The 24,174-nt window shown below is 35.8% G+C and overlaps 4 protein-coding genes across 4 annotated transcripts in view; 1 reads left to right on the top strand and 3 right to left on the bottom strand.

The window, feature by feature from the left end:
- Positions 1 to 24,174, bottom strand: part of LOC134847564 (uncharacterized) — a 318,779-nt gene that overhangs the window by 194,867 nt on the left and 99,738 nt on the right. The gene's annotated exons all lie outside the window — the stretch shown is intronic.
- Positions 1 to 24,174, top strand: part of LOC134847567 (casein kinase I-like) — a 584,249-nt gene that overhangs the window by 163,768 nt on the left and 396,307 nt on the right. The gene's annotated exons all lie outside the window — the stretch shown is intronic.
- Positions 7,841 to 9,442, bottom strand: LOC134848751 (phosphoglycerate kinase-like). Its single transcript, XM_063866264.1, has 2 exons — positions 9,206 to 9,442; positions 7,841 to 8,857 (listed from the first exon to the last, which is right to left on the bottom strand). The coding sequence occupies exons 1-2, from the start codon at positions 9,440 to 9,442 to the stop codon at positions 7,841 to 7,843; spliced, it is 1,254 nt and encodes a 417-aa protein (XP_063722334.1).
- Positions 10,679 to 19,209, bottom strand: LOC134847658 (component of gems protein 1-like). The gene is made up of 3 exons (XM_063864810.1): positions 18,731 to 19,209; positions 12,647 to 13,133; positions 10,679 to 11,550 (listed from the first exon to the last, which is right to left on the bottom strand). Exons 1-3 carry the CDS (start codon positions 19,099 to 19,101, stop codon positions 10,915 to 10,917), a joined length of 1,494 nt encoding a protein of 497 aa, XP_063720880.1. The 5' UTR covers positions 19,102 to 19,209; the 3' UTR covers positions 10,679 to 10,914.

Below are 24,174 nucleotides of genomic sequence, written 5' to 3' on the forward strand. Positions count from 1 at the left end.
TAGCCGCATTATTATGACAATATATTTATGACAATATATTTTTGCCGTCCAGTAAAAAACCACGAAAAATCAGATGATACATCTGCAGGTTAAGTTACTGATTAATTAAGCTCACTCACAAAACTCAAGATCTTAGTATTTTCAATTTTCATTTAACAGGAATTAAGAGGAACAGCTTTTCTTGTGAAAACTCTTTTCCGATGATTGCCTCCTTTGATGGCTAAAAAAAACAGTTTTGAATGTTTTCGCCAAATAAAGTTTTTTTTCGATGAAGTGAAGCGGTAACAATTTATACAGAAGTTCCGCATCAGTATCCGGTTACTATGCAGGTAGTAGAGGAAGCTCAAAACAGTTAATTCGCAAAAAAACTCATCATTTTTGTCCATATTTTAGGTCGTTTTTTGAGCGCGTGGGGAATGGCAAGAACACAAAAAAAACTACCTATGTCTTTACAAACAAAAAAAAATCAGAGAGTAATGAGAAAAGTTGATTCAATTTTCTTCACTAAATTAAGTGTAGCACATCGTTCTGAGCAATAAATGGATAAAAATGCGTTTTCCAGTGAATGAATCATGGTTGGATGTTATTTTTTCACTGCTCAGATGCGTCATTCGATTCAAACTTTGAGTTTCATTGCATATCTTTCAGGCGTATTTTAACAGATTTTTATGAGCTGCGTACTTTTTTAAAATAACATAGCTAACAGAGAGTTGGAAAAGAGTCAATGAACGCAAAGAAACATACAACAAACTAACTTGTTTTTGTGAAAAACTTCATCTTTCGAATATCCGAGAAAACAAATATCTGGCCTTAAAGATCATGGAATTGTAAAAATAGTTCATGATTGGCACTTTTTATATAAAATTAAACCAAATTTTTTAAAAAAAACTGGAGCGGTAGGTAACGTTTTAAAACACTGGGAAAAGTAAAGTTCAAATTCCACTTTGAAACTAGAAATCGATCAAGTTTTTTTGCGTGATTTCCTCTTTTGTAATTGGAGAGCAAATTGTGCCTACCTTTTAGCAAAAAGTGCAGATAAAGCTAAGAATATTCATAAATGCATTCTTATGTATGAATGCATTATCTTTACTTATTAGAGCAATTTGAACTATCCTGAAAAAAAATCATCACAGCCTATATAAGTGTCTAATCTACGTTCATCGACTTTTTGTAACTAAATTTCCGTCTGATTTTGAATTATTTCTCGATTAAATGGATTCGGTTTAGTCAACTTATTCAGTGTAATTAGGAGTGCACAATATATTCTTATGCTTTTACGTATTTCAGGAAACTTCATCAGCATTCTGGAAGAGAATTTACCATTTCGACTAAATTAGAGAGAGAGAGAGGGGACACTTTATTGTTTCAATATACTTATGCAGTTGCAGAACTGATTGTATAAGAATCTAGTGTACAATATTACGCAATGGTTATATAACATAACAAGAAAAAGCATAAATTACTACGAGGACGAATCAAATAATTGATTTAACAAAATAAATGTCCTTGGATGCGGAAAGACTCTCCTTATTGGGTAACAGGGTGTCATCTTTTCTTATGATGAAATTTTTTATCAGAGTTTTTGTCAATGTGTACGGTAGTTTTCGATTAAACAAGGTTCGGATTTGTGTTAAGGTTTCTGATTGATGTAAATAAGAAAGACTTACGAAGGAAATCAGTTTTACATGTTAAAGGGAACAGTAATGTTCCAGTTCGATGGTTATAGCGGAATTCAGAATTTTGGAATCTTATATGCGTGAAAGCTGGGGCATCGTTTCGGCATAACCTGTGAAGGTAGTGTGCTGATCGGTACTCGATTATATTCCGAGCAGTAGGAATTTTGTGCTGTTTCCTTAAAAGTGTAACGGAATCTCCTTTGCTTATGTTCATTATTATCCTGATTCCCCATTTTATTTGATTTTCGAGTTTCTCAATATTATCTTGCGTACATCCGTTTAAGAGCATGCATGGATAGTGCAAATGGCTCAGTACAAGAGTATTTAACAGGAGAATTCTAGTACGCAGAGGGATTTCGTCTCGGATGCATTTTATCGTTTGGATTGCTGTAGCCATTTTTTGTAAAATTTTGTTGATTTCTTTGTCGAATGTTAAGCTTATGTCAATATTGACGCCGAGAAATTTAACTGTCTCTGTTAAATTAACTTGATAGTTTCCAACTTTCAATGAAAGATTTTCAGTTAGTTTCTTTTTCGACGGTGCAGAAAATACAATGAACTGGGTTTTGTCTACATTAATCATTAATCGATTTAAGTGAAAATACAAGAGAATTTTATTGAAATTGTTTTCAATGCTCTTTGTTGCTGTTTCGGGATCTGAATGAAAACTAAGCAGAGTCGTGTCGGCGGCAAATTGTACTAACGTATATGATTTGTCTATTGTTTGTGGCAAGTCATTTACATACAAGTTGAACAGCAGTGGTCCTAGTACAGTACCTTGGGGAACACCTTGCTCTAATTTAAGCCAATCTGAGTGTTCGCCTTTTACTATTGTCAATTGCTGTCTGTTTTCTAGAAATGACTTAATAAGAGTTGTTGCTGACTGTTCAAAGCCAATGTGACTTAGTTTCCTTATGGACTGAATGAGAGAGTGAATCAAATGCTTTAGATAAATCAAGAAATGCAGCCGCTGCTATGTTATTTTTATCAAGATGGAATCTGACTTTTTCTGTTGTGTATAAAAGAGCATCATTAGTTGAATAACCTGGACGAAAGCCAAATTGTTTTGGATTTAGAATATTGGAATTTGCTAAGAATTCGTGAATTTGGGATGAAAAAATTTTTTCAACTTCGATAGAGTGGGTGTAATAGAAATTGGACGATAATTTACTGGATCTGTCGAGTCGCCTTTTTTGAATATGGGAAAAACGTGTGCCTTTTTAAGGTATATGGGAATACGGATTTCGAGATGCATTCATTGATAATCATCGTAAGAATTGGGTTTACAGTATTAATGCTGTCTTTTAGAGCCCAAGCAGGGATTTTGCTTGGTCCTAATGGCTTGTTTAAGGGAAGTAATAAAATTGCATCTTTCATTTCTTTGTGAGTTATGAACTTGAATTGAAAGTGCCTATTTGTTTTGCTGTGTACACTGTACTCAGTTGGTACATCTATGGGAGGATCTGCGTTTTTGTATTCTCCTAATGTTGAGAACCTGTAGTTAAGGAAATTTGCTTTCTTCTTATTTTCAATTATAGTGTCGCCAAACGAATTCCGTAGATCACCTATTTGCGTTGACTGTTTCATGGTGTTCCTGATAGAGTTTATGAAATTCCATTGTTTTTTTGGACAGTCAAGCATTTTGCATTGGGCTGTTTTCTCTTTCTTGTATAAATGTTTTAGATGATTGTTGTTTTTATTTCTTATTCGTTTATAGTTTTCAAAATTAGCATCTGTTCTTGATAATTGAAATGCCTTTAGAAGACTTTCTTTTTCCTGTTTTAAAGGTCTTTTGACTGAGTTAAGTACTTTACCAGACAGCTGTAGCTGCGGTTTATTTCGGATATACTTCTGCTCTAGAGGGGCGTGAGCATTTAGGGCATGCGAAAAAATATCTTCAAATTTTATTAACATTTTAGAGACATCGTTTTCTTGGTAGACGAGAAACCATGGACTCTGTTTAAGTTCCTCGCAGAACCTATTTTTACAATAATTGGTTTTGTTGAAGCGAAAAGTTCGAATTGGAATGGCTTTTTCGAATCGTTTTTAGTTTGCTAATACACATTGTTATTAAATGGTCCGTGTTTATAGGTGGTTCTGCTACAATAGTTTCTTTACAAAGAGATTTGGTTGCTACAATGTTATCTAAAATGGATTGGCTGTTTTTAGAGTTGTATGTCGGTATCGACTTATTGGTTATTGACAAATTGTATGGTTTAATAGAATCGCTGAGAAATTTAGCTTCATGTTTATTCAAGTAGTTGATATTGAAATCACCCAAAATCGTAACATCTCGCGCTTCAGAGGCAGCGTAATCGATACCCTTTAGTGTATCTTCTATAAAAATTTCCTTGAATTGTTTGTGTGGATTGTAGGCAATAGCAATTATCTGTCTTTTTGATTTTTTTGAGATGATTGGGCTATATTCCACCCAAAGTCCTTCAAAATGGGAGGGACGTAGATAATTTAAATCTTCTCGAATCTTAGGGTAAAAGTTTTTCGGAATAAGAAGAATAGTACCACCACCTGCGTGTTGACCAGTGCATTTTTTGTTACGGTCGCGTCTAAAAATTTCATGGGTTGTTTTGCAGAATGAATAAGTTTTATGATCGCATGTTTCGTCAAGCCAGGTTTCCGTAAGACCGATAATTGTGTTTGAGTCAACTATTTCTGACAAGAAACGTATTTCCATGTGTTTGTTCTTTATGCTTCTACAATTTAGAGTTATATATTTGAGGAAGTTGTGGTGTTACTTTGCTTTGTTTGCCAGGATTTCATATGAAAGTGCGGGACCTGGATTGACATCGAACCACACACAAATTCAGAAGTTCTGTGTCAAGACAAACTGACATGGATATTTTCGGTACTCAGCTTAAATTAGACGAAACTTGCTGTTCAAAACTGCCAGCAATCGATGAAAGGCTGGCTTCCCCATTTGATTTTATTGCATGTTTAAAGTTAAAATAGCTATTATCTCTCATAATTGCAGTTTACCACTTAATGCAGTTTACCACTTAATTCAGTTTCATTTTTCTTTTTAACAAAATTTAACACAAACGCGAAGCGGAGCTTCGCAACACAAGCGATTCAACAAACATAAAAAATGAAAAGTCGAAACGAAAGCAGAAAAAATGAAATACGTTGTAGAAGAAACTATGGGGCCCAGCTAAAGCTGGAGGTAGCAAACTAATATTTTCGGAAATTGCTATACTGATGTGAGATGAAATGGGTAATTTCAAAAATTGGACTTTGCCCAAAACCTTAGTTTTTTTCTCTACAAAAAGAACTGAGAAGACTGAAAATCTCAAACTTTCTGAAATCAATAACTTTTTCCGCAATTAGAAGATCGCGGCCGCTTAAGGAGAAAAAAATCACAAAACCGGGTTTGTTGATTGAAGGCGAATACTTAACCGAATAATTGGCAGGGAAGTTTTCGAGAAAATTAAAGGTTCCAAAGAACTGTCACATTATATCAAAAATTGGGCTTTTCTGCGAATCACATTTTTTTTTGTTTAAAATCATTTTGGTCCCGCCGCTGGTCAACAGAGATTCACACAATCTGTTGTCTCGATTGAACGCCAAAATTCAAGTATTCCGAGGGTAGTTTTCGAGAAAAGTCAAATAGTTTCAAAAGACAAACCAATCATTGACTTTTCAGAAGGCCATAAATGTTGCTTGATTAAATAAAATTAGGCGTAATGCATTATGCAGGGAAGCTTTCCACGTCCTGTTTTTTTATTGAAGCCGCAATTTTAGATTTGGGACGATTGTTTTCGAAAATAGACAAAGAGTAACAAAAAATTTGTGAAAATAAAAAAAACTTGACTATTCAGAAGGCCATGACTTCTTGTGGAGAAAAATTTGGGCGTAGCCGTTCATGTAGGGGAGCTTCCCGCAACCCCGTTGTATCCATTGAACCAATAATCTCAAATAGATTTTTTGAGAACGAAAACAAAATCCAAAAAATATGGTTCGAATATTCACCCCAGAGACTTTTTTGAAGGCTGTAGACAGTAGGTTAAAGTTAAAGAGACCCCACAACTATGCAGGCGCACAGGGGAAAAAACGTTTTTACCATGGATACACCTTTATTGAAATTTGGAAGTGAATAAACTTTCGGAAGTAAAAAAAAACCCAATCCTATACATTTAAATTATAACTGATTAAGTCGAACAGAAATTTTTTGAAAAAAAAAAAAAAAAAACATTTATATTGTGAAAAAAACACAATATAAAATGACTAAGCCGTTGAAACATCAGCCGAAAGCATTTAGTCGAAAAAACCTTAAATTAGGCTTGGTAAAACTAATGTTAAATAGTTTAGCATCACAATAAAATCCATACTTCACTAAGAAGGCCGATAAGCCTAGTACCAGATAATGTACGTGATAATAAAAAAAACGAAAACGAACCGACAGAAATTTACTACTCTATTCACTGCGTTCATTACTCTTAAACATATCATACTCTCAAAAACTCATTATCTTAGTCGGAAAAAAAAGGTTTTCCAGTTATTAAATTTTCGTAAGTCTTCGTAGATAGAAGTTCATTTTAGGCAAAGATACCAGACAATCTTTGAGCAGACACAAGTTGAGCCGCAAAAAAATGATTTAAAAAAAATCTTTAAAATGATTCAATAAATCTGCGATAAGGCCAATAAGCCGACAATCTTTGAGCAGGCAAGTTGAGCCGAAAAAAGATTTTAACTACATTGAACAGCACTTGCAACTTCAAACTTGCACTTGTAACTTCAAGAGCAGACAAAAAGATAGTCGAAAAGTAACCCCTGAAACTACATTGAACAACACTCGCAGCACAACCAAATCTGTAATGTGGCAACTACGCCGACAAAACTTGAGCACACAAACCAAAATCCGACAATTCAATTTTTACCTGAAAAAAAAAAACGTTCTATTGCACACACTGAAAAAAAATCAAGGTACCGCGGTGACTTGCACCCTTGACTTTAGGGTACGAAGGCGACTGAGTTAGCTCAAGTCAAAGTGCGAACCAAACTGAAAATCTTAAGTTTGAATAATGAAGTAGAAACAGCAAGTGAGATTTGTAAGAAAAGTTGTTAACTGGAAAAAAATCTAGTTCCCGATTAGAAGACACTTGATTTCGCAAAAGTAATAAATGATTTCCAAAGTATGTCTATTTCACTCCATTTGTGTTAAATTTCTGCGCCTATAAGAACAAATAAAATTAGAAACAATGCGAAAAAACTAGATAAAACTGAATCTCTAGTTATGAAAAAAAAAACACGCCATTACAATAAATTATGAAACTAGCAACGGAAGATAACTCACCAAGTGCTAACAGAGCCAAAAAATCTGGATCAAAAACCGTTCAAGCCGAAACGTTTCTAAATCCCTCCCCCTCAAAACACAAAAACTGTTTGGCTATATCAAATGACGCAAAATGAGGCCACTAAGCCGGTATAACAGTAAAAAAAGACTAAGCAAAAAAGGAAAAAGTAATAAAATTAATAGGTAAAATTACAATCAACAAAAAAGCAACTTTCAAATTGTTCGGGTATGTAAAATGAAATGTTATTATGCTCAAAAAATTTCTGTTTTTCTGAGTATTTCCAACAGAGCTGATAAGATGAAAAAAAAACTTAATTTAGCTGATATAACATAACTTTTGCTATAAAAAAAACAACTTGTTCAAACTTTCAGTTGTAGAAAACGTGGTTTCTTTCAGCTGATCTTAAAGTTCAAGAAACTATCGAAACAGTTACACAAAATTCATTAAAAAACACAAATAACACGCACGAACTATTAAACTACAAGAATATCTCCTAACTGCTCTATACTATAAGGTTCAATATAAGAATTTATTAACAAATTAGTTTCATAATTAATTCCATCTAAGTTTGTTATCAATGTCAATATTTCAGCATGTGCAAATCTCATAAGATTTTCACTCAGCTATTCAGTTCAATTCTACGTGCAAATAAATCAGCAGTGATATCAGTACAGTTTATATGTTTCAATTCAATGCAAACTAATTAGTTTAGAAGTGTACATATTGAGTCAATGATAATCATGTCTGCCCTGGGTCAAACACCTGCGTACAGAATACGAACCGTTTTTTCGGTTACTTTCGTTACTACTTTTTCACACTTGAAAAAAAATTGACCCAAGTTTACAATCTTGTCAATTAAGCATCGGTCAATGCTGCCACGCCTGGCAGAATTTTACCCTCTAGCAGCTCCAAACTGGCACCTCCTCCAGTGCTCACATGGCTAACTTTCTCTTCAGTTCCATACTTGGCAGCACAGGTAGCTGTGTCACCTCCTCCGATGATGGTCGTAGCTCCAGCTTCAGTGCTTTTCACTACCGCGCCCATAACAGCCTTGGTTCCGGCAGCAAACTTTTCGTTCTCGAAGACTCCTGGAGGTCCGTTCCAAACGATAGTCTTCGCCGAAGCGATAACATCCTCGAACTGTTTGATAGAGTTCGGTCCGATGTCCAGTCCCATCCATCCGTCGGGGATTCCAGACTCAACTGTCGCGGATCCGACTTCGGTGTCATCTTTCAGCGATGTTCCTGTCACAAAATCCGACGGCAGATAGATTTCTACACCTTTGGCTTTCGCCTTCTCTAGGATTTCATTCACGATTTTCGAGCCTTCCTCGTCAAAGAGCGAGCCTCCAATCTTCATGTTGTCGCGAACTTTCAGGAATGTAAATGCCATTCCACCGCCAATAATCATCTTGTTGCATTTTTCAAGCAAGTTGGTGATCAATTGGATCTTATCGGATACTTTTGCTCCTCCTAGAATGCACAGGAAAGGTACCTGCGGCTCCACTAGAGCTTTTGCGAAGTATGCCAGTTCTTTTTTCAACAGGAATCCGGAAGCCTTCGATGGTTTTTCTACCCCAACCATAGAAGCATGAGCCCTGTGGGCAGTTCCAAATGCGTCATTGCAATAAACGTCGCCAAGTTTCGCAAGTGATCCGCTGAACTTTTTGACATCATCAGCTGATGCTTTGATTTTCTTGCCGTCGGCGTCCACGCCTTTTCCTTCTTCCTCGACGTGAAATCTAACGTTTTCAAGCAGAATCACAGAACCATCAGCAGGGCTCTCACAGAATTTCTCAATCTCAGGTCCAACGCAGTCGGTGAGAAAATGAACCTTGGTTCCCAGGAGTTTCTCCAGTTCTGGAACTACGACCTGCAAAATACAAATCTTCACTATAATTTTCTGATCTTCTAAAATGGACTGTTAAAAGGAGCATATTTGTCTGTGCAACAATCCAGAAAATAGATCCATTGGCCCATTCAATTTGATATTTTTGGCATAAATTACAATCTATAGATGAGCTTCAGCAAATCAGAGCAGAATATGGTTTCTTAGATGGACCTTTGCTTTCAATTACATCGATCCGACACTTCATTGCATGATAGAGGCAATCATTTATCATTCCGGAAAAAATCTTTGTCTCAGGCAAAAAAAAATGTACCGGGCGTATAATTTAAGTTCAACAAGAAATAAAAAAATGGTCTGAATCTAATTTCATACCTTCAAAGAGTACTTCTCTTGAGGTCGGCCATCAGGTCGTCCCAAATGACTCATCAAGACCACACTCTTTGCTTTGTTCTCTAGGCAGTACTTGATGGTTGGCACTGCAGCTACTATCCTCTGAGTGTTGGTGATGGTCTCTCCCTTGAGAGGCACGTTGAAGTCCACCCGCATCACCACTCGCTGTCCCGCCACAGCCACTTTGTCGATGCTCAATTTGTTCAGGTTTAGACTCATGCTTCTCTGGAAAGTAGGATAAAGTCGATGCAGTCTACCAACAATGGACTTATAGTTTATGCCAAATTTGTTGGCATTATCTTTTATGGTCAACGAATGTGAACAAAGTTAATTAATCTAAACCTGCTCATTTTGACGCTTTAGTTGTTTTTTCATTTGAGAACGTAAAAAATTGCTCAAGTTCACCGATATTGCCAATTTGGCACTAACTATAGAAAGTTGCAAAAAATGGGAACAGAGAATTAACTAAAAAGAGCAATCGACTGATTTCGGCGGTTTTTTTTTCATGAAAAATACATGACAGCCTTTAAGATCTCATCGGACAAAATTTGAAATGCGAGGTCATCGATTATCCGACGATTAGGCAAGCATAATGCTCAAGTATTTCAACGAAAACCCTCATATCACCGTAAACGATTTAGCGAAAATTGTAAAAGAACCAAAACCTACAATTTATGCTAAAGACGACTATCAGACACGAGATAATCTTATGAAAAGCAAGCCCGCGGTCACCCCAATAGAACAAAACAACCAAATTGTTCAAAACTTGGATTTTAGTCGACAAAAAACTTTAACAGTAAGCGATGATTTCCCAGTATCACAATTTACAATCCAACAGCGTTTTCAAAAAACATGATTCCGTTATCGGAGAGCCCTCTAAAACTGTTTGACAGCCAAACAAAGAGAAAAAATGAATTCCTATGCCAACCACAACTTAAAATATGACTGCAGCCCTTTTAATTTTGATTTTGAGGACATGGCTATAAAGCTACGAAAAACGCTGTGAAATAATTTTTGGAAGAGGTCATGTGAAAGATTTGAAGCCCGAACTTCATTCGATAGTCAAAATCAGAGGGCCGAAAAAATCAGTCTAAGGTTGTTTTTTGTTTTTGGATGTATCGAATTTTTCAATTCAACAAAAAAACGCCCAGCGTTTTAAGCAAATTTTTTTTGCTCCCCAGTGTTGATATGCCAAACCCTCCAGAAGGACGTTTGATTTTCAACAAGATAAGGCCTGAACCATATCGCAATAGTGTCAAGCTTCCATAAAAAATACATGCGTAAATCAACGCACTTTAATTAAGCGGTTACAGCCGATGCTAATCGAAATCCCTGTGAATTTATTGAAAACTACCTCGCTCTTTAATGTGAAATAGCTCGAAAAAACTTTTGACCAATAAACTATTTCAAAAATCTTATCTTCTCAGGATATCAATCTGTAGAAATACAACAAAATTTCGTTGAAAATAAATTAGTAACAACTGTTCAACGTAGTTCAAAACGGTAACAAAAATTCATAATTATTTTTCATATCAATTTTTTTCACCTCAGTCTAAATTTGACGGTGAAACCAGCCGTACAAACTTAGTTTTGAATACTTAAACTGAAATTTTGTTGCTGCTTCAATATTGCAAGAGCAGATATTTTGAGTTTGCGAAGTAATTATTATTCAATCAGTCAAAAAAAGTCAGCTAATCAAACTGCGGCGAATTGATACTCATGGAGTTGGTATGAAACCTTTTGATATTGTCGCCACTATTCAAAACCCGAGTTGAACTCAGCGCATCCGCAAGAGGGTTCGAGTCGGTTGATGTCGCTTGGGTTGCAGACGTTGTCAAAGAACTCACCACTGAGTTCACCTGACTTAGCGGACTGTTTATAGGAGACGACACTGACTGTTGATTTGGCGACTGCACATGCTGAAGTGATCCTAAATTGCTGACACTTATTGCCCCGTTTTGAGGAAACAATTGGCTTTGCTGCTCGTTGACCCCGATTGGCTGTTGTAGATTGGACCCTCCACTAGCATTTTTGCGATCATTTTTCAAAATAAATACACTGCTTTCCATGTCATGATTTGGCATTTGAGGAGGTCCAATTTGAGATATTGCTACATCTTGGTGCATCGATGTAGGTACATTGATATTTGGATGTTGGGTGTTTGCGAAGTTTTTCACGTTCAAGTTGTTAATATGCTGCGGTGGTGCAGCTTGTTGTTGTTGTTGTTGCTGTTGATGATGCTGTGAGGCCATACCATGTTGCATGCCTAGATAGTACCCACTGTGATATCCGACCATGTACCATGACATCAGCATTGCATTGAGCGCCTAAACAGCAATACTTCAAAAAGCAAACAAGCCAACAGACAGATGGAAAAGCGTCGAGGCACTGAAATAAAACTACTAATTATATTCGAAGCATTTAGAAAGGTACAATGGTACAATTTAAAGCCTTGAAGTTTTATTTGATCTTCAAAAATCTTTTAATATTGACAATTTTTTCTTAAAAATAAACGTTTTTGACAAAACTGGATCAATATGCAATTTTTTTTATTGCACTGGGAAATCTAAAAAAATCCACTTGCAAAACTAAAAGTCATTAATGCCCCGGGTTGACAAAAAACGCCTATCATACAATTTCATACTATGAAAAAATGCATATCATACAGTTTCAAAAAAAACGTGCGCCGTGTGATGATAGAACTATATGAACGCGTATGAATTTAGTCAACTAGGCATATACGACTACAATTGTCTCCAAAATAAATAATTTTTAAAATACACTGAAAGTTTTATTATTTCATAAAAACTTTTTTGACAGAGAAGCGCTAATTGAAGCTTCGAAGACTAGATTTCCTTAAAGTAAAATCAAGCTTTTTTCAGCCTAAATTGCTAACTTTTATATTTACGAAGGCTATTCGATCGCTTTATTCGCTCGAAATTTGACAAAAATTCAAAAACTTAAAACCAGTTTTTCTTAACACTAGGAAAACTTCTTGTTTTATTAAGTTTTATTTATGTCTTTTAAATCACGGCTGAAAAGGCTCGAGTATGATATATCACTCGACCCAGCCCAATGATTATTTGCGGTACCTAATTTTGCGTGGAAAAAAATAAAACACGCCCGAATGCAAAGTTCATTCCCATTTTCAATGGTCCGAACAATAAAAGTATTCACTTCGCTCAATGACAACTTTTTAAAAAACGAACGCTAAAACAGAGCCGGGAAAATTTTCTTAATCTGAAGTAATTACGAAAGATCAATCTTGCTTTTCCAAAACCATTCACAGCAATAAATTTTACCCAAATACTACGGCATGCTTTGATAACCTTTTGAAGTGATTTGGTAAGGATATTGGTACAGGTAATACTAGACTAAGTTCAATCAAAAAGCGAAGAAAATCTTTGAAGTTCAGGTACAAACCTGGTCATTTGTTACACTGGCTGCAGGCACTGGAGGCGGTGGTGGAATCAGGGGAAGTCCATTCATCATTTCCTGAGGACAATGCGGGGGACCTAACGTAGGATTGTTGAAGCCATCCATATCGACAGGTGGGTTCATAGATGCATTTCCATTAGGCACAGCCGCCGATTGCCGGTTTAAGTTACTCATGTTGTCAAAACCTGGTTGAGAGTTAGCACCATTTAAAAAAGCATGAGGAACCGGGGGTGGCGGATGGTTCTGGAAGTTCCTTGACGCCGTCGGGAAAGCTGGCATTGAGTTATGCGTGTTGTTCTGACTGGATGAACCTGTTGCTGACATCATGATTGACTTGTGCGCTGATGATTCGTTCAGATTCATGTCTGAGCCAGTGGCGTCTAGAGATATGTCTGTGTCGTAGTAGTGGTAGTCTTCGAACGGTCGCAAGTCACATAGATTATGCTCTTCTTTGTTACCGTAGTCCATATACCTAGATAACACAACAAACAACTTATTTCGTAACAATAACATTCAGGAACCCTTCAATATTCTCGTTTCAAGTTGACACGAATTTAAGCATCACAAAATTCGATCACATCTAAATACATTCAAGATATCACTGTTTTTTTAATGTTCCGAGGAGTGGAGTGGAACTATGGGATATGTTGAATTTTTTCCAGTCAATTTTGCTACCTAAGAAAGAGCTCATAGGTAATTAAGTTAAATGACCTATGAGCTCCTTAAGTTATATATGTCATTAAGTCATTATATCAAAGCCTTTTAGATCATAATTTGATGCGAAAATTTTTTTCAGCATGATGAAAAACTGATCTGAATTTAGTGCAGACCAATTCAAGCAATTCACACTCATTTCAACGATAAACGGATTTTCACATAAACTCATGAACAGTTGAATAATGAGTTGCAAAGGGATACTATAGAATGTGGCTTTTAATCATAGTTTAACAAAGAGTCGAAACGGAGCTTCGCATCACTAGCGATTTAAAAAATGTATGATCAAAATTTTTAAAACAAAAATCGAAGAATCTTCTTTGACCGGAAATTGCATAAAATTCCAAAAAAAATATTGGAACTCAATTGCCTGAAGCAATTTTACAAATGACATTGAGAAGGTTAGAAAAAACGGAACCTTCAAATCGAATTCAAGGCTATTGTGTTTTAAGCTTGAAAGCTATTTCGGCGTCTAATTCGCAGAAAGAACCGTTGCGTTTGAATTTATTACACAGAGACGAAGCAAAGCTTTGCAACAGTTGTGGAACTTTTAAAACATTGCAGTACAACATAATGAATAGAAAAAAGGAGTCAATTTTTTTTTGAAAAATCAAGCTGGAAAAATTATCTGAAAAAAGTCGAAAAAAAATTATCAACAAAATTTTCATACGTTTTTCCCGGATGAGGTTCACCAACAGCCTTAGCAAGCATTAAGCATCAAAACAGAGTCGAAGTTGCACTTCGCATACACAAGCAAAAATATGACCGATAACGCCACTGGGAAAACTGAATGAGTAAAACTTTGAGTCTACAAAATTTCTTAAGTGACACACGCCAATTATGAGTCTACATAACTGCTCAATGACGCAAGCCAATTATAACGCATTAGCAGTACCAGTAAATTGAAAAAAAAATACCAACTAACATGCCTCAATTTATAGAGCGGACGCATTTTAACTAATATACGGAAAATTTGATTAAAACATCGTGAACCCTCTTATTTTGTTGCGGGTCTCCTTCCCTAAGCTCTACGCTACAGGTCCATGATACCTTGAAATTAAAATCCTACTAGAAGCTCGGATAAGGCTGGAGGTACCGGTTTGATATTTTTTGAGTTGTTGTACTGATGCGGGATGAAGTATGTAGTTAGAAAAAATTCAAGCATTGGACTTCACCCAAAATCTTGGTTGTTGCTCTATTAAAAAGTGAGTGAAAGTGGTAATTTTGAAAATTTCCCAAACAAATGTTTCTTGTTCAAACTTAAATGTGTAGCAGTTTCTAACCGGAGGCTTCTTACAACCTGTTGCCTTAATCAACCTTTGATATCAGATTGAGCTGTTTTCGAGAAGTTAAAATAAACGGATAAGAAATCAAAAAATTGACTTTTCTGAAAGCCATAACTTTTATGTGTTGGAAAAATTGAATGTGAGCGCTTACACAGACGAGCTTCGCTCAACCCTTTCTTTCTTTATTGAACCTAAAATTTCAAGCTTGAGATACTGGTAGTTTTCAAGACAATAAGTAGACTACTGCTAAAAACAAGTTTTTGACTTTTGAAAAACTGCAAAAATTATTTGACTTTTCCAAGGGTCACAAAAATGTTTGTAAAAAGATTGGGCGTAATCACTTATGAAGTGGAGTTTCCTACAACCCGTCATTCACACTGAAACCAATATCTCAGATTCGGGAGGGTAGTTTTTGAGAAAAGACAAAAAATTTCAAAAAACAATCAAAAATTCGAGGGTCATTCTGTGTGAAAACATTTGGGCGTAACTGCTGATGCAGGGGAGCTTTCCACAATCCGTTCTACCTATTGGAACCAAAATCTCAAATTTGGGAGGGTAGTTTTCGAAAAGTTTGAAAAAACGGTCAAAAAATCAAAAATTTGATTTTTCAGAGCGTCATAACTTTTTGTGTAAAAAACTTAGGCGTAATCGTTTATGCAGCGGCGCTTCCCACAACCAACTTTACTCATTGAAACGAAAACCTTAGATTTTGGGAGGGTAGTTTTCGAGATAGTTTAAAAAGACCCTCAAAAAATCGTAAATTTGACTTTTCTGAGGTTCAAAATTTTTTTTGTGAAAAATTTGAGCGTAAACGCTAATGCAGGGGAGCTCCCCACAACCTGTTCATTCGGTTGAAACTAAAATCTCAGATTTCGACAAAAGACAGAGGTTCAAAAATGGCCACACAAGTTAAGGGCCATAACTTCTTGTGTTTAAAAATTTGTGTTGCGTATGCAGGGGAGCTTCCAACCTGTTCTATCCAATGAACCCAAAATCGCAGATTTGGGTGAGTCGTTTTCGAGAATAAATAAAGCTCAAAAATTTGGGTCAAAAATCCCCCCCCCCCCACACACACTTTTTCGAAGGCTGTAGAAAATGGGGTAAGGTAAAAAGAGGATAGCGGAGTACGCAGGCACACAAAAAAGTGGCCGGAATTCCCATTGAAACTACTCTTTTGAAAATCGGTAGAGTAGTTTTCGAGAACGAAAATTTCCCAAAACGTCTCAAAAAAATAATTAACAAAAAAAAGGATCCCATACATTAACATGATACCTGTTTTTATCAAACAGGAATTTGTAAAATAATAGTCTGTGTTAATATCGTTAGCATTGGCTGTATTTAATAGCTCGTTATTGATCAAAATGAGCACTTACAAAATGAACACATTTTGTCGCAACAATATTTGCGGCGTCGCAACAATATTTGCGACTAAGGTTGGAAAAAAAGTGAGCTCGTACTATAACACAAGCATTGCTTGTGTAATGAACAACTGGCAAATAAGACACAAAAATATGGGTCCACCCTCGTTATGACGAAAACAAAACTAGCCATAAAAAATCAAGCTATGAAATTTTTAGAACAAAAAATTTTACGATCCATCCCTCCAGAGATAGGCGAAAGCATTTTAAAAAAGTGCCAGTGAACCTAAGCAACATAAGTTGACTAAGCCACTATGATATAAACCAAACCCGTTCAACCGAAACAAAATATTCAAAATCAGAGTTGCTAGATGTACAAACTAAAGAGCAATTTTCAACACAGAAGCGAAGCGGAGCTTTGCACCATGTGCTATGCAATCAGGAAAAAAGCCAAAAAAACTTGATGTCTCAAAATGAAAAAAAAAACTAGAAAATTAGTAATGAAAAAAATCCAAGACAATAGAATGTAAAATTAGCACCGGAAGAAAACTAACATAGCGGTTAAAACAGCCGAAAGTAACTGAGCAGAAACCATTTCAGTCGTAAAAAAATTATCAAAAACATAAAAACTAATGAAAGAAAAATTCGACTACCCATCGACAACGAAGCAATATAAGGCTACTAAGCTAATAAAATATTGGTCAAAATCATTTGGACAGAATATAGTTTTTAAGTGAAAAAAAAAACAACGAAGAAAGAAAAAGAAGCTTTTGAGCGAAGAAAGAAAAAAGCAAATACACGATGTCAAGGTTAGTAAAAATACAAACAGCAGACGTAAATCAAAAGACTATACGCACCTATAATATAAACTAGCGTGTTACGCACTCCGTTGCTTCGAAATTTTTGACAATTCATGAAAAACTGCATATATTGGAAACCAGATATGCAGGCTTTTAGTGTACTGTGACGGCACCCAATTACAGGGTTGGCAATTTCAAATTTTATGAACTTTTTTTTGAAATCCAGTTTGCCGTCAAATCTCGAAAATGTAAAACATCGAAAACTACAAACATTTGAGTAGTCATATTTGTAGGCAAGACTTACAACTTCTGGGAGTACCCTGACAGCACCCAACTACAAGGTGAGGAACTTGAAAAATTGAAGAAAAAAAAATATATTTTAAATTTTTTGATAAAATCACAAAAACGTAATATCTCCAAAACTACAAGGATTTGAGCAGTCATGATTGGAGGCAAGATTCGCAACCCCAGAGAGTACCCTGACAGCACCCTACTACAGGGTAAAGAATTTCAAAAAAAAATAATTTTTTTTTGAAATTTTTTTGAAAAATCACAAAAAACGTCATATCTCGAAAACTACAAGGGTTTGAGCCGTCATATTTGGAGGCAAGATTCGCAACCCCTGAGAGTACCCTGGCAGCACCCTACTACAGGGTCAAAAATTTCAAATTTTTTTTATTTTTTTTTTGAAAAACCACAAAAAACGTCATATCTCGAAAAATACCAAGTTTTGAGCCGTCATATTTGGAGGCAAGATTCGCAATCCTTGAGAGTACTCTGAAAGCACCCTACTACAGGGCTAGGGGAAGTTTGGTAAAGTATCTTGTAATATGATTTTCTGCAATTTTTTGAAGAAAAAAAATCACGAAAACTGTCGTATCTCTTACACTAAAAGGATTTGAGCCTTAATTGGAGGCCAAATTCGCAACCTTTTGGGGAAACCTGAAAGCATCCCACTATTGGGCTGCTTATTTTAAACTCGGTGGATTATCACTGAATTCAAGCTGGAAAATCGAAAAAAGCTCAACATTGCAATATACGATATAGTTGAAACGTGAAAAAATTCTTTCGTTAAACATGCAAAAATATTACGTTGAAAAAAGCTTAAACGTGACGAGATAGTGAAGCATTTAAATATATAATAGATTACGTAGAGCAAAAAAAATTTAACAATGTGGGAACTAAGACAACATAATAAAAGCAGACAAATGATAAACCATTGCCGTCCCAGGCGTACTCGTTACCTCCAGACTAACTAAGCCGGAGACTCAAAGAAATTTGGATTCATTATGAGCTGAACCAAAACCATTTCTAATTTTGACAATTCTGTGAACAAGATTATTTACAGAAAAAAGTCTAGTACCCGGTTGCAAGCCACTTGCTATCGCTAGTGTAATTATAGTTAAAATGGTTTCAATCAAAAATTAAGAAAAATCTAAGCTTTGTAAAAAAACAGCTTGAAAGGCGTACCAGATAATAAAAAGTAGCATTGGAAAAAAAACGGAAAATCAGCCGACAGAAACTAAATCCGAAAAACAATAATTTTTTTAGTAAATTTATTTGAAAAAGGTATTACTACCTCAAATGAACATAAAAATAGTTTTATTTTGAATTGAATTTTCACGAAATTGAGAAAGTCTGAGCAACAGCTGCAAAAATTTAGCAAGAAATTGAGCAGCAGAATATAAAAGTTGTTTAAGGGAAAAAAGTCTAGATCCCGATTACAAGTCACTTGCTCTCTCAACTGAAATAAAACAAAAACTGTGTAAATTTTTCACGCGAAATTTTTTGAACAAACTTAGTCCGGTTGCAATACTCTTCAACGCAAGCTCACAATCAAATTTCGGTACGCTTTCCTGTCTTTTCTCTGTTTCAAGTAAGTAAAAGCCAAACTGTTGCTTTATAAAATACCTGACGTAGCACGAGCTTCCTTTTATGGAAATGATTTCAGCCGGATACAATTCACCATCCTCTGTGAAGTATGCGCTACATCGATCGCCCACATTCCAAACCAATACCTTCTCACCATCCGGCGTCGATGAACTTTTCCTCGACGAATTAGACCTCGCTGTACCGGGGTAAGATTTCCTCGAATTGGCCGATTTCAACTTCGCCCCTCCTCCATTGTTATGAATGGTTCCGCCAGTGCTCCCTGCTGAATTGTTATCACCGTTCACTTTACATTTCTTCTCGAAAGAGTTCAACGCTGCGTCGTACGCTCGAATCAAGTCTGTATCATCCCAAGCTGTTGGATCGTAATTGGCTGCATCGTATCTATACATTTGGATGCAGACAGGCGACGAAACTAATTTAGCCTTGTCAAATTATTTTGATTTACGGTCTCCGATTAATCACGGATAAAGGCAACCCAGAAACAAATTCAAATTAATATATCTGAAAATCAGAAACACTTTTAAGGCACATCATTCACATTGGAGCAGGCAATTCATATTCGAAAGACCCAATGATCCGTGCTAGTTCCTCGAGAAAAAGGCAACATTACCCAGCCCAGAAAATATTTAAAAATAGCAAAAAGCTCTTATTCAAGGGAAAAACAGCACACCTCATTGGATAGGATTCATATCTCTAAATATTTCCAACCTCTCCACAAGTCCTCGGCTAGACTAACATCAGCAATCAAGAAACAAGGGTAGCCGGTGATCAAGCTGTTAAGACAGAATGCGCCGACTACGCTAAATCACGCAGAAACCAGAAAATTTTGAAACCTAATTAACTTTAAACTTCTGGCCAAAAAAAATGAAAATACAATACTCCAAACAAGAACTTGAAACAATTTGGAAAAGCGCGATTCATTGGATTTCCTGCTCGGGAAACACAAACGGACAAATATCTTCTTCTTTTTTTCAAACAACGCAAAATTAGGGGACCGGCCCAAAAATATATAAGCCGAAACCAGTTAGGCCGAATAAACCTTTCAGCGAAAAATAAAGAAAAAAGAAATTGAACAAAGTCAGGTTTGGTAAAATTACAAATTACAGAAAAAATCAAAAGGAACTATGGCTCTAGCAAAACATGATTATATCACAAGAAAAAACAAGAACCGCGTTGACAAGAAAAACAAGAAAAAATTATATCACAAGAAAAACTAATCTGATAACGATGGGCCTGCTTTTTTTCAATGGAAATTTTTCTATCTTTGCAAATAGAAACAGGTCCTCACCGCATTCAAAAATGGCCTTTGTCGTCCCAGGCATAGAAGACGTGGACCTTGAATTTATACACAGAGGCGAGACCGCATCTTGCAACCACAAGCGAGAAAACGGCAAAACCAGCTCTATAATTCCAAAAAAGTTTAATAAAAAAGGCGAAAACTTGAATAAAAAACTGAACCGAACCGCTGACCTGGAGATTCAAAGTGAATTCCTCGCGTTTACGCTATGTTCGCTTATGCAAAACGCTAACAATAATGTCGATAAAACAAAAGCTATGAAATGATATGCTGCAAAGTGCCACCAAATGAGCATTCAAAAGTTCGAGTTGGGTGAATATGCTTTAAATTTTCGAAACTATGCTGGAGTAAATTAAGAAAATATTCGAAATAATTCATTGATTATGATTTTTAGAAAGAAAAAACCTGACAAGCCGATTTGCTAAATCTTCCTAATTGCAATCGTTAAAAAAATTCTTGGTTTTTTTTGAAAAAGGAAGCAACATTTTAAACGATTCGACGCGTCATCACCTTGAATCAGTTTAGAATGAATTTTTTCAATCTTAATTTTTTAAAAGCGAAGACAAAAAAGATGACAAAAAAGTAAAAGAAAGTACACTCGAAGCGTATCAAAAACAAAAAATCTATACACAGAGGCAAAGCGGAGCTTCGCACTACTTGCGATACAACACAAACATAAGCAGCGAAAAATCGAAATAAATTGAAATGTTGAAAAAACGAGGTGAACCAAAATTTTCGTATGTTTTGACTATTAAAAAAAACTAGGGACCCAGCTACAGCTCGAGGTACGTGCTTCATACTGAATTTATGCGGGACGAAAAATACGTGCTCATGCGGGACGAAAGATGCGGGACGAAAAATGCGGGACGAATTTATACGTGCTCACGCGGGACGAAAAATGTAATTTGAAAATTTGGACTTTGCTCAAAACCTTAGTTGTTTCTCTACTAATTTTGAGATAATCAACTTTCCCAAGGATGCAACATTTCTCTTACAAGAAGTTAAGGAGTCGCCATTTCTGTAGGAACAATAATTGCAACTGGTTTCTTAATTGAGCTTTTCATCTCAGATTTGATTGGTTAATTATAAAGAAAATTCAAAAAATTTCTTAAAAAAACGGTCAAAAGTTCTAAAAACGGTCAAAAGTTCTAAAAAACGGTCAAAAGACTTTGAAAAATCCATAACTTGTTTCAACAAAAAGCAGGTTGTGGCCGCTTATGCAGAGAAGATTCTCAAAACCGGGTTTCTCAATTAACCACAAACTGAGAGTTGGCACGGTAGTTTTCGCGTCAACTCAAAAAGTTTCCAAAAATCTGTCTAAGTTTGAAAACTTTGAATTGTTTGGAGGCCATAACTTTTATCTTAAACAAAATGGGCTCGGCCAATTATAAACGTAAGCTTTCAACAGCCTATTGTTTCGATTAAACCTATGATATCAAATTTGGCAGAACAGTTAGCGAGAAAAGTAAAAAAACAACGGTCAACAAAACAGAGAAAAGTCCAAAAAACGGTCAGCATTTAAAATGTCATTAGTAATAAACATAGTTTTTTTGTGTAAAAAAACATAGCAGACCCGCTCACGCAGAAGAAATTTAAGCAACCTATATTTTCGATTAAACCCAAAAAGTCAGATTTAAGAGGATAGTTATCGATTAAAAAAATTTGACTTTTCCGAGGGAGGGCGATAACTTTTAGTGTAAAAATTTTTGTGAGTGACCGCTAATGCAGGGGAGCTTCTCGGTTCCTGTTAACTCCCTTGAACCCACAACATCAAATTTGAGATATTAGCTTTCGAGAAAAGTCAGAAAGAATCACAACACCGTCAAAAATCAAAAAGTGGACTATTCCGAGGGCCATAACTTTTTGTGTAGATAAAAATTGGGCGTAGCCGCTAATGCAGGGGAGCTTTTCTAAACATTTATAATTATTTCAACCAAAAACTCAGAGAGGGGTAGTTATCTAGAAAACGAAATTCAAAAATATGTGTCAAATAACCCCCCACACTTTTTCGAAGGCGTTAAACAGAGGTGTCAAGTAGAAAAAGACTCTAGCTGAGTATTCAGGCAGGAAAGTATTAAAATTATGTTTTCCCTGAAACGACTCAAAATTAGGTCATTAGACAGATGAAACATAGGCCGAATTAATTTGGACCGAGGAGTTTTTTTAACGAAAAAAAACAAAGAAGGAAATACGTAGTCAAGGTAAGTAATATTACATATTTCAGGAGCAAATCAAACACTAAAAAAGCAACATTCATGAGAAATGCGCGCAGCAAAAATCGATTACAAGATATGAAAACTAATAAGCAGACAAATAATTGGCCGAGCATTTTATTTGAAACAGAATATTTCCCGTTTGAAAAAAAAACAGGTCCTACTCAGATTCCAACCCAGGACCTTTGCCGCCCAAGGCATAATCGTTACCTCCAGGCTAGAGTGGCTGGGAACGCAAAGAAGTTTGAATTTACTATGAATCAAGATACAAATGATACATTCAAATGATTCTGTTAAACAAGTTGTTAACCAGAAAAAAAGTCATGTTCCAGTTTGATAACACTTGCTAATCGCATGCGTAATAAGTAAACAAACCGCTGCTCAAAATTGAATTTAAAAAAGCTTCCTAACTATTTTTGAAAAGCTCAGTGAAATACATCACTTGGAATACATTATAACCAGAGAATGGCAGAACTAGCCGAAAGCCAATAGTCAAAACAAAAACGAAAATAGCAATAAACCAAGTTAAATATTCACATGGCTCAAAACTCAAGTCGATGAAAAACTGTCGCGAAACACAATTGACAATATTAAATAAGCACTGATACCAAATTCATCGATCAATAACTATTCAGGCAAAACTTGGGTAGACGCCCGTTAAGCCAGGAGAAACGGTCAAGCAAACTTTTCAATGTTGACATTATAAAAGTATCAATTCTGAAAATTATGATCTAAAATTAAGTTTTTACATAAAATTTTTTCGGATGTGATAGCAAGATAGGCAATATAGTGTTATGGCTGCAAAAACATGGCTACAATGCTCTTAAACCAACAGAAAAGCCAGCTGAGACAGAAATTATAGCAAAAAAAAAACATGATTTCACACAGCATGCCACTCAGAAAGTACCCAGAAAAAATTCTAACAATCTACTTGAGTGAAAAAAAAAACCCGAAACGAAATCTTTCTAACTTCACAAAAATTAAAAAAACATATTTTTTCAAGGGTCGGAGTATTTTATTTAGAGCCTTCGAAAAGACTTTGAAAACACAAAACCGGAATACACTGAAATTATTTTAAAATCTAAGTAGTAAATGCCTAAATTTTAGACAAATTTGATGCTGCTGCAACTAAGCCGACAAAAAACAAGCAGACAAACAGAAGTCCGAGAATGATTTTTTGACGCTCGGACAATTTTCCGTTTACAAAAAAAAACAGACCCTGGTCGGATTCGATCCATTGGTTTTTGTAATTATGGGCAGGTGCGTTACCTCTTCGCCACAAGCGCGAAATACCGTCTGACTTTTGACTTCAAGGGAGCCAAAGGGAAAATGATTCAAGTGATTCTGTTTAACTAGTAGATAACCCAAAAAGTCTATATTCCGGTTTGATAACGCTTGCGACTCGCAAGCTTAATGAAAACACGGCAAGTGAGCTGAGAATAATTGAAACGAAATCCAAACGGCTGTCAAGATTCAACAATTCAACTTACTTCTCAAATACATTTTCTTGATATTTCAGCTCCAGATTAAGCACCACTGTATTAGAAAACACCTAAAGATGCTAAAAGATAACCAAAATTTAAGTTGAAGCTGACCAGTTTCAGTTATCCGGTGAAAAAATTCGTTACGGGAAAAAATAGCAACGACAAAAATTGCGCATGACGAAACTTAATAAATGAAAATTAAACACAGAGGCGAAACTGCGCTTCGTAAACAATTGCGAGGACACGACCAAAAAGCAGCTCTATCACGTGACATAAGTTAAAGCATAAATAAGCCTCGGATTAGCAAAAACTTGGCTGTGTCGGATTCGAATCGGCGACCTAGCAAATTTGAGTCTCACCAACTAACCACTCAGTCACAGATGCTTAAAATCCCAAATTTAGCCACTATTAACGCAGCTAAATTTGCTAATAAATTGCCAATTCGATGCAGCAAATCTGCAGCAAACT

Source organism: Symsagittifera roscoffensis, chromosome 6 (assembly GCF_963678635.1).
Source record: "Symsagittifera roscoffensis chromosome 6, txSymRosc1.1, whole genome shotgun sequence".
Classification (NCBI taxonomy): Eukaryota; Metazoa; Xenacoelomorpha; order Acoela; family Convolutidae; genus Symsagittifera; species Symsagittifera roscoffensis.

What these genes read in the sequence shown, in the direction of transcription:
- LOC134847658 (XM_063864810.1), bottom strand. Translation starts at nt 19,101, where the DNA reads ATGTATAGATACGATGCAGCCAATTACGATCCAACAGCTTGGGATGAT. An exon ending in GGAAGCTCGTGCTACGTCAG is followed by an intron (nt 13,134 to 18,730) that starts GTATTTTATAAA and finishes TGTGTTATCTAG; the next exon opens with GTATATGGACTACGGTAACA. An exon ending in CCAGTGTAACAAATGACCAG is followed by an intron (nt 11,551 to 12,646) that starts GTTTGTACCTGA and finishes ATTGCTGTTTAG; the next exon opens with GCGCTCAATGCAATGCTGAT.
- LOC134848751 (XM_063866264.1), bottom strand. Translation starts at nt 9,442, where the DNA reads ATGAGTCTAAACCTGAACAAATTGAGCATCGACAAAGTGGCTGTGGCG. An exon ending in AAGAGAAGTACTCTTTGAAG is followed by an intron (nt 8,858 to 9,205) that starts GTATGAAATTAG and finishes TGTATTTTGCAG; the next exon opens with GTCGTAGTTCCAGAACTGGA.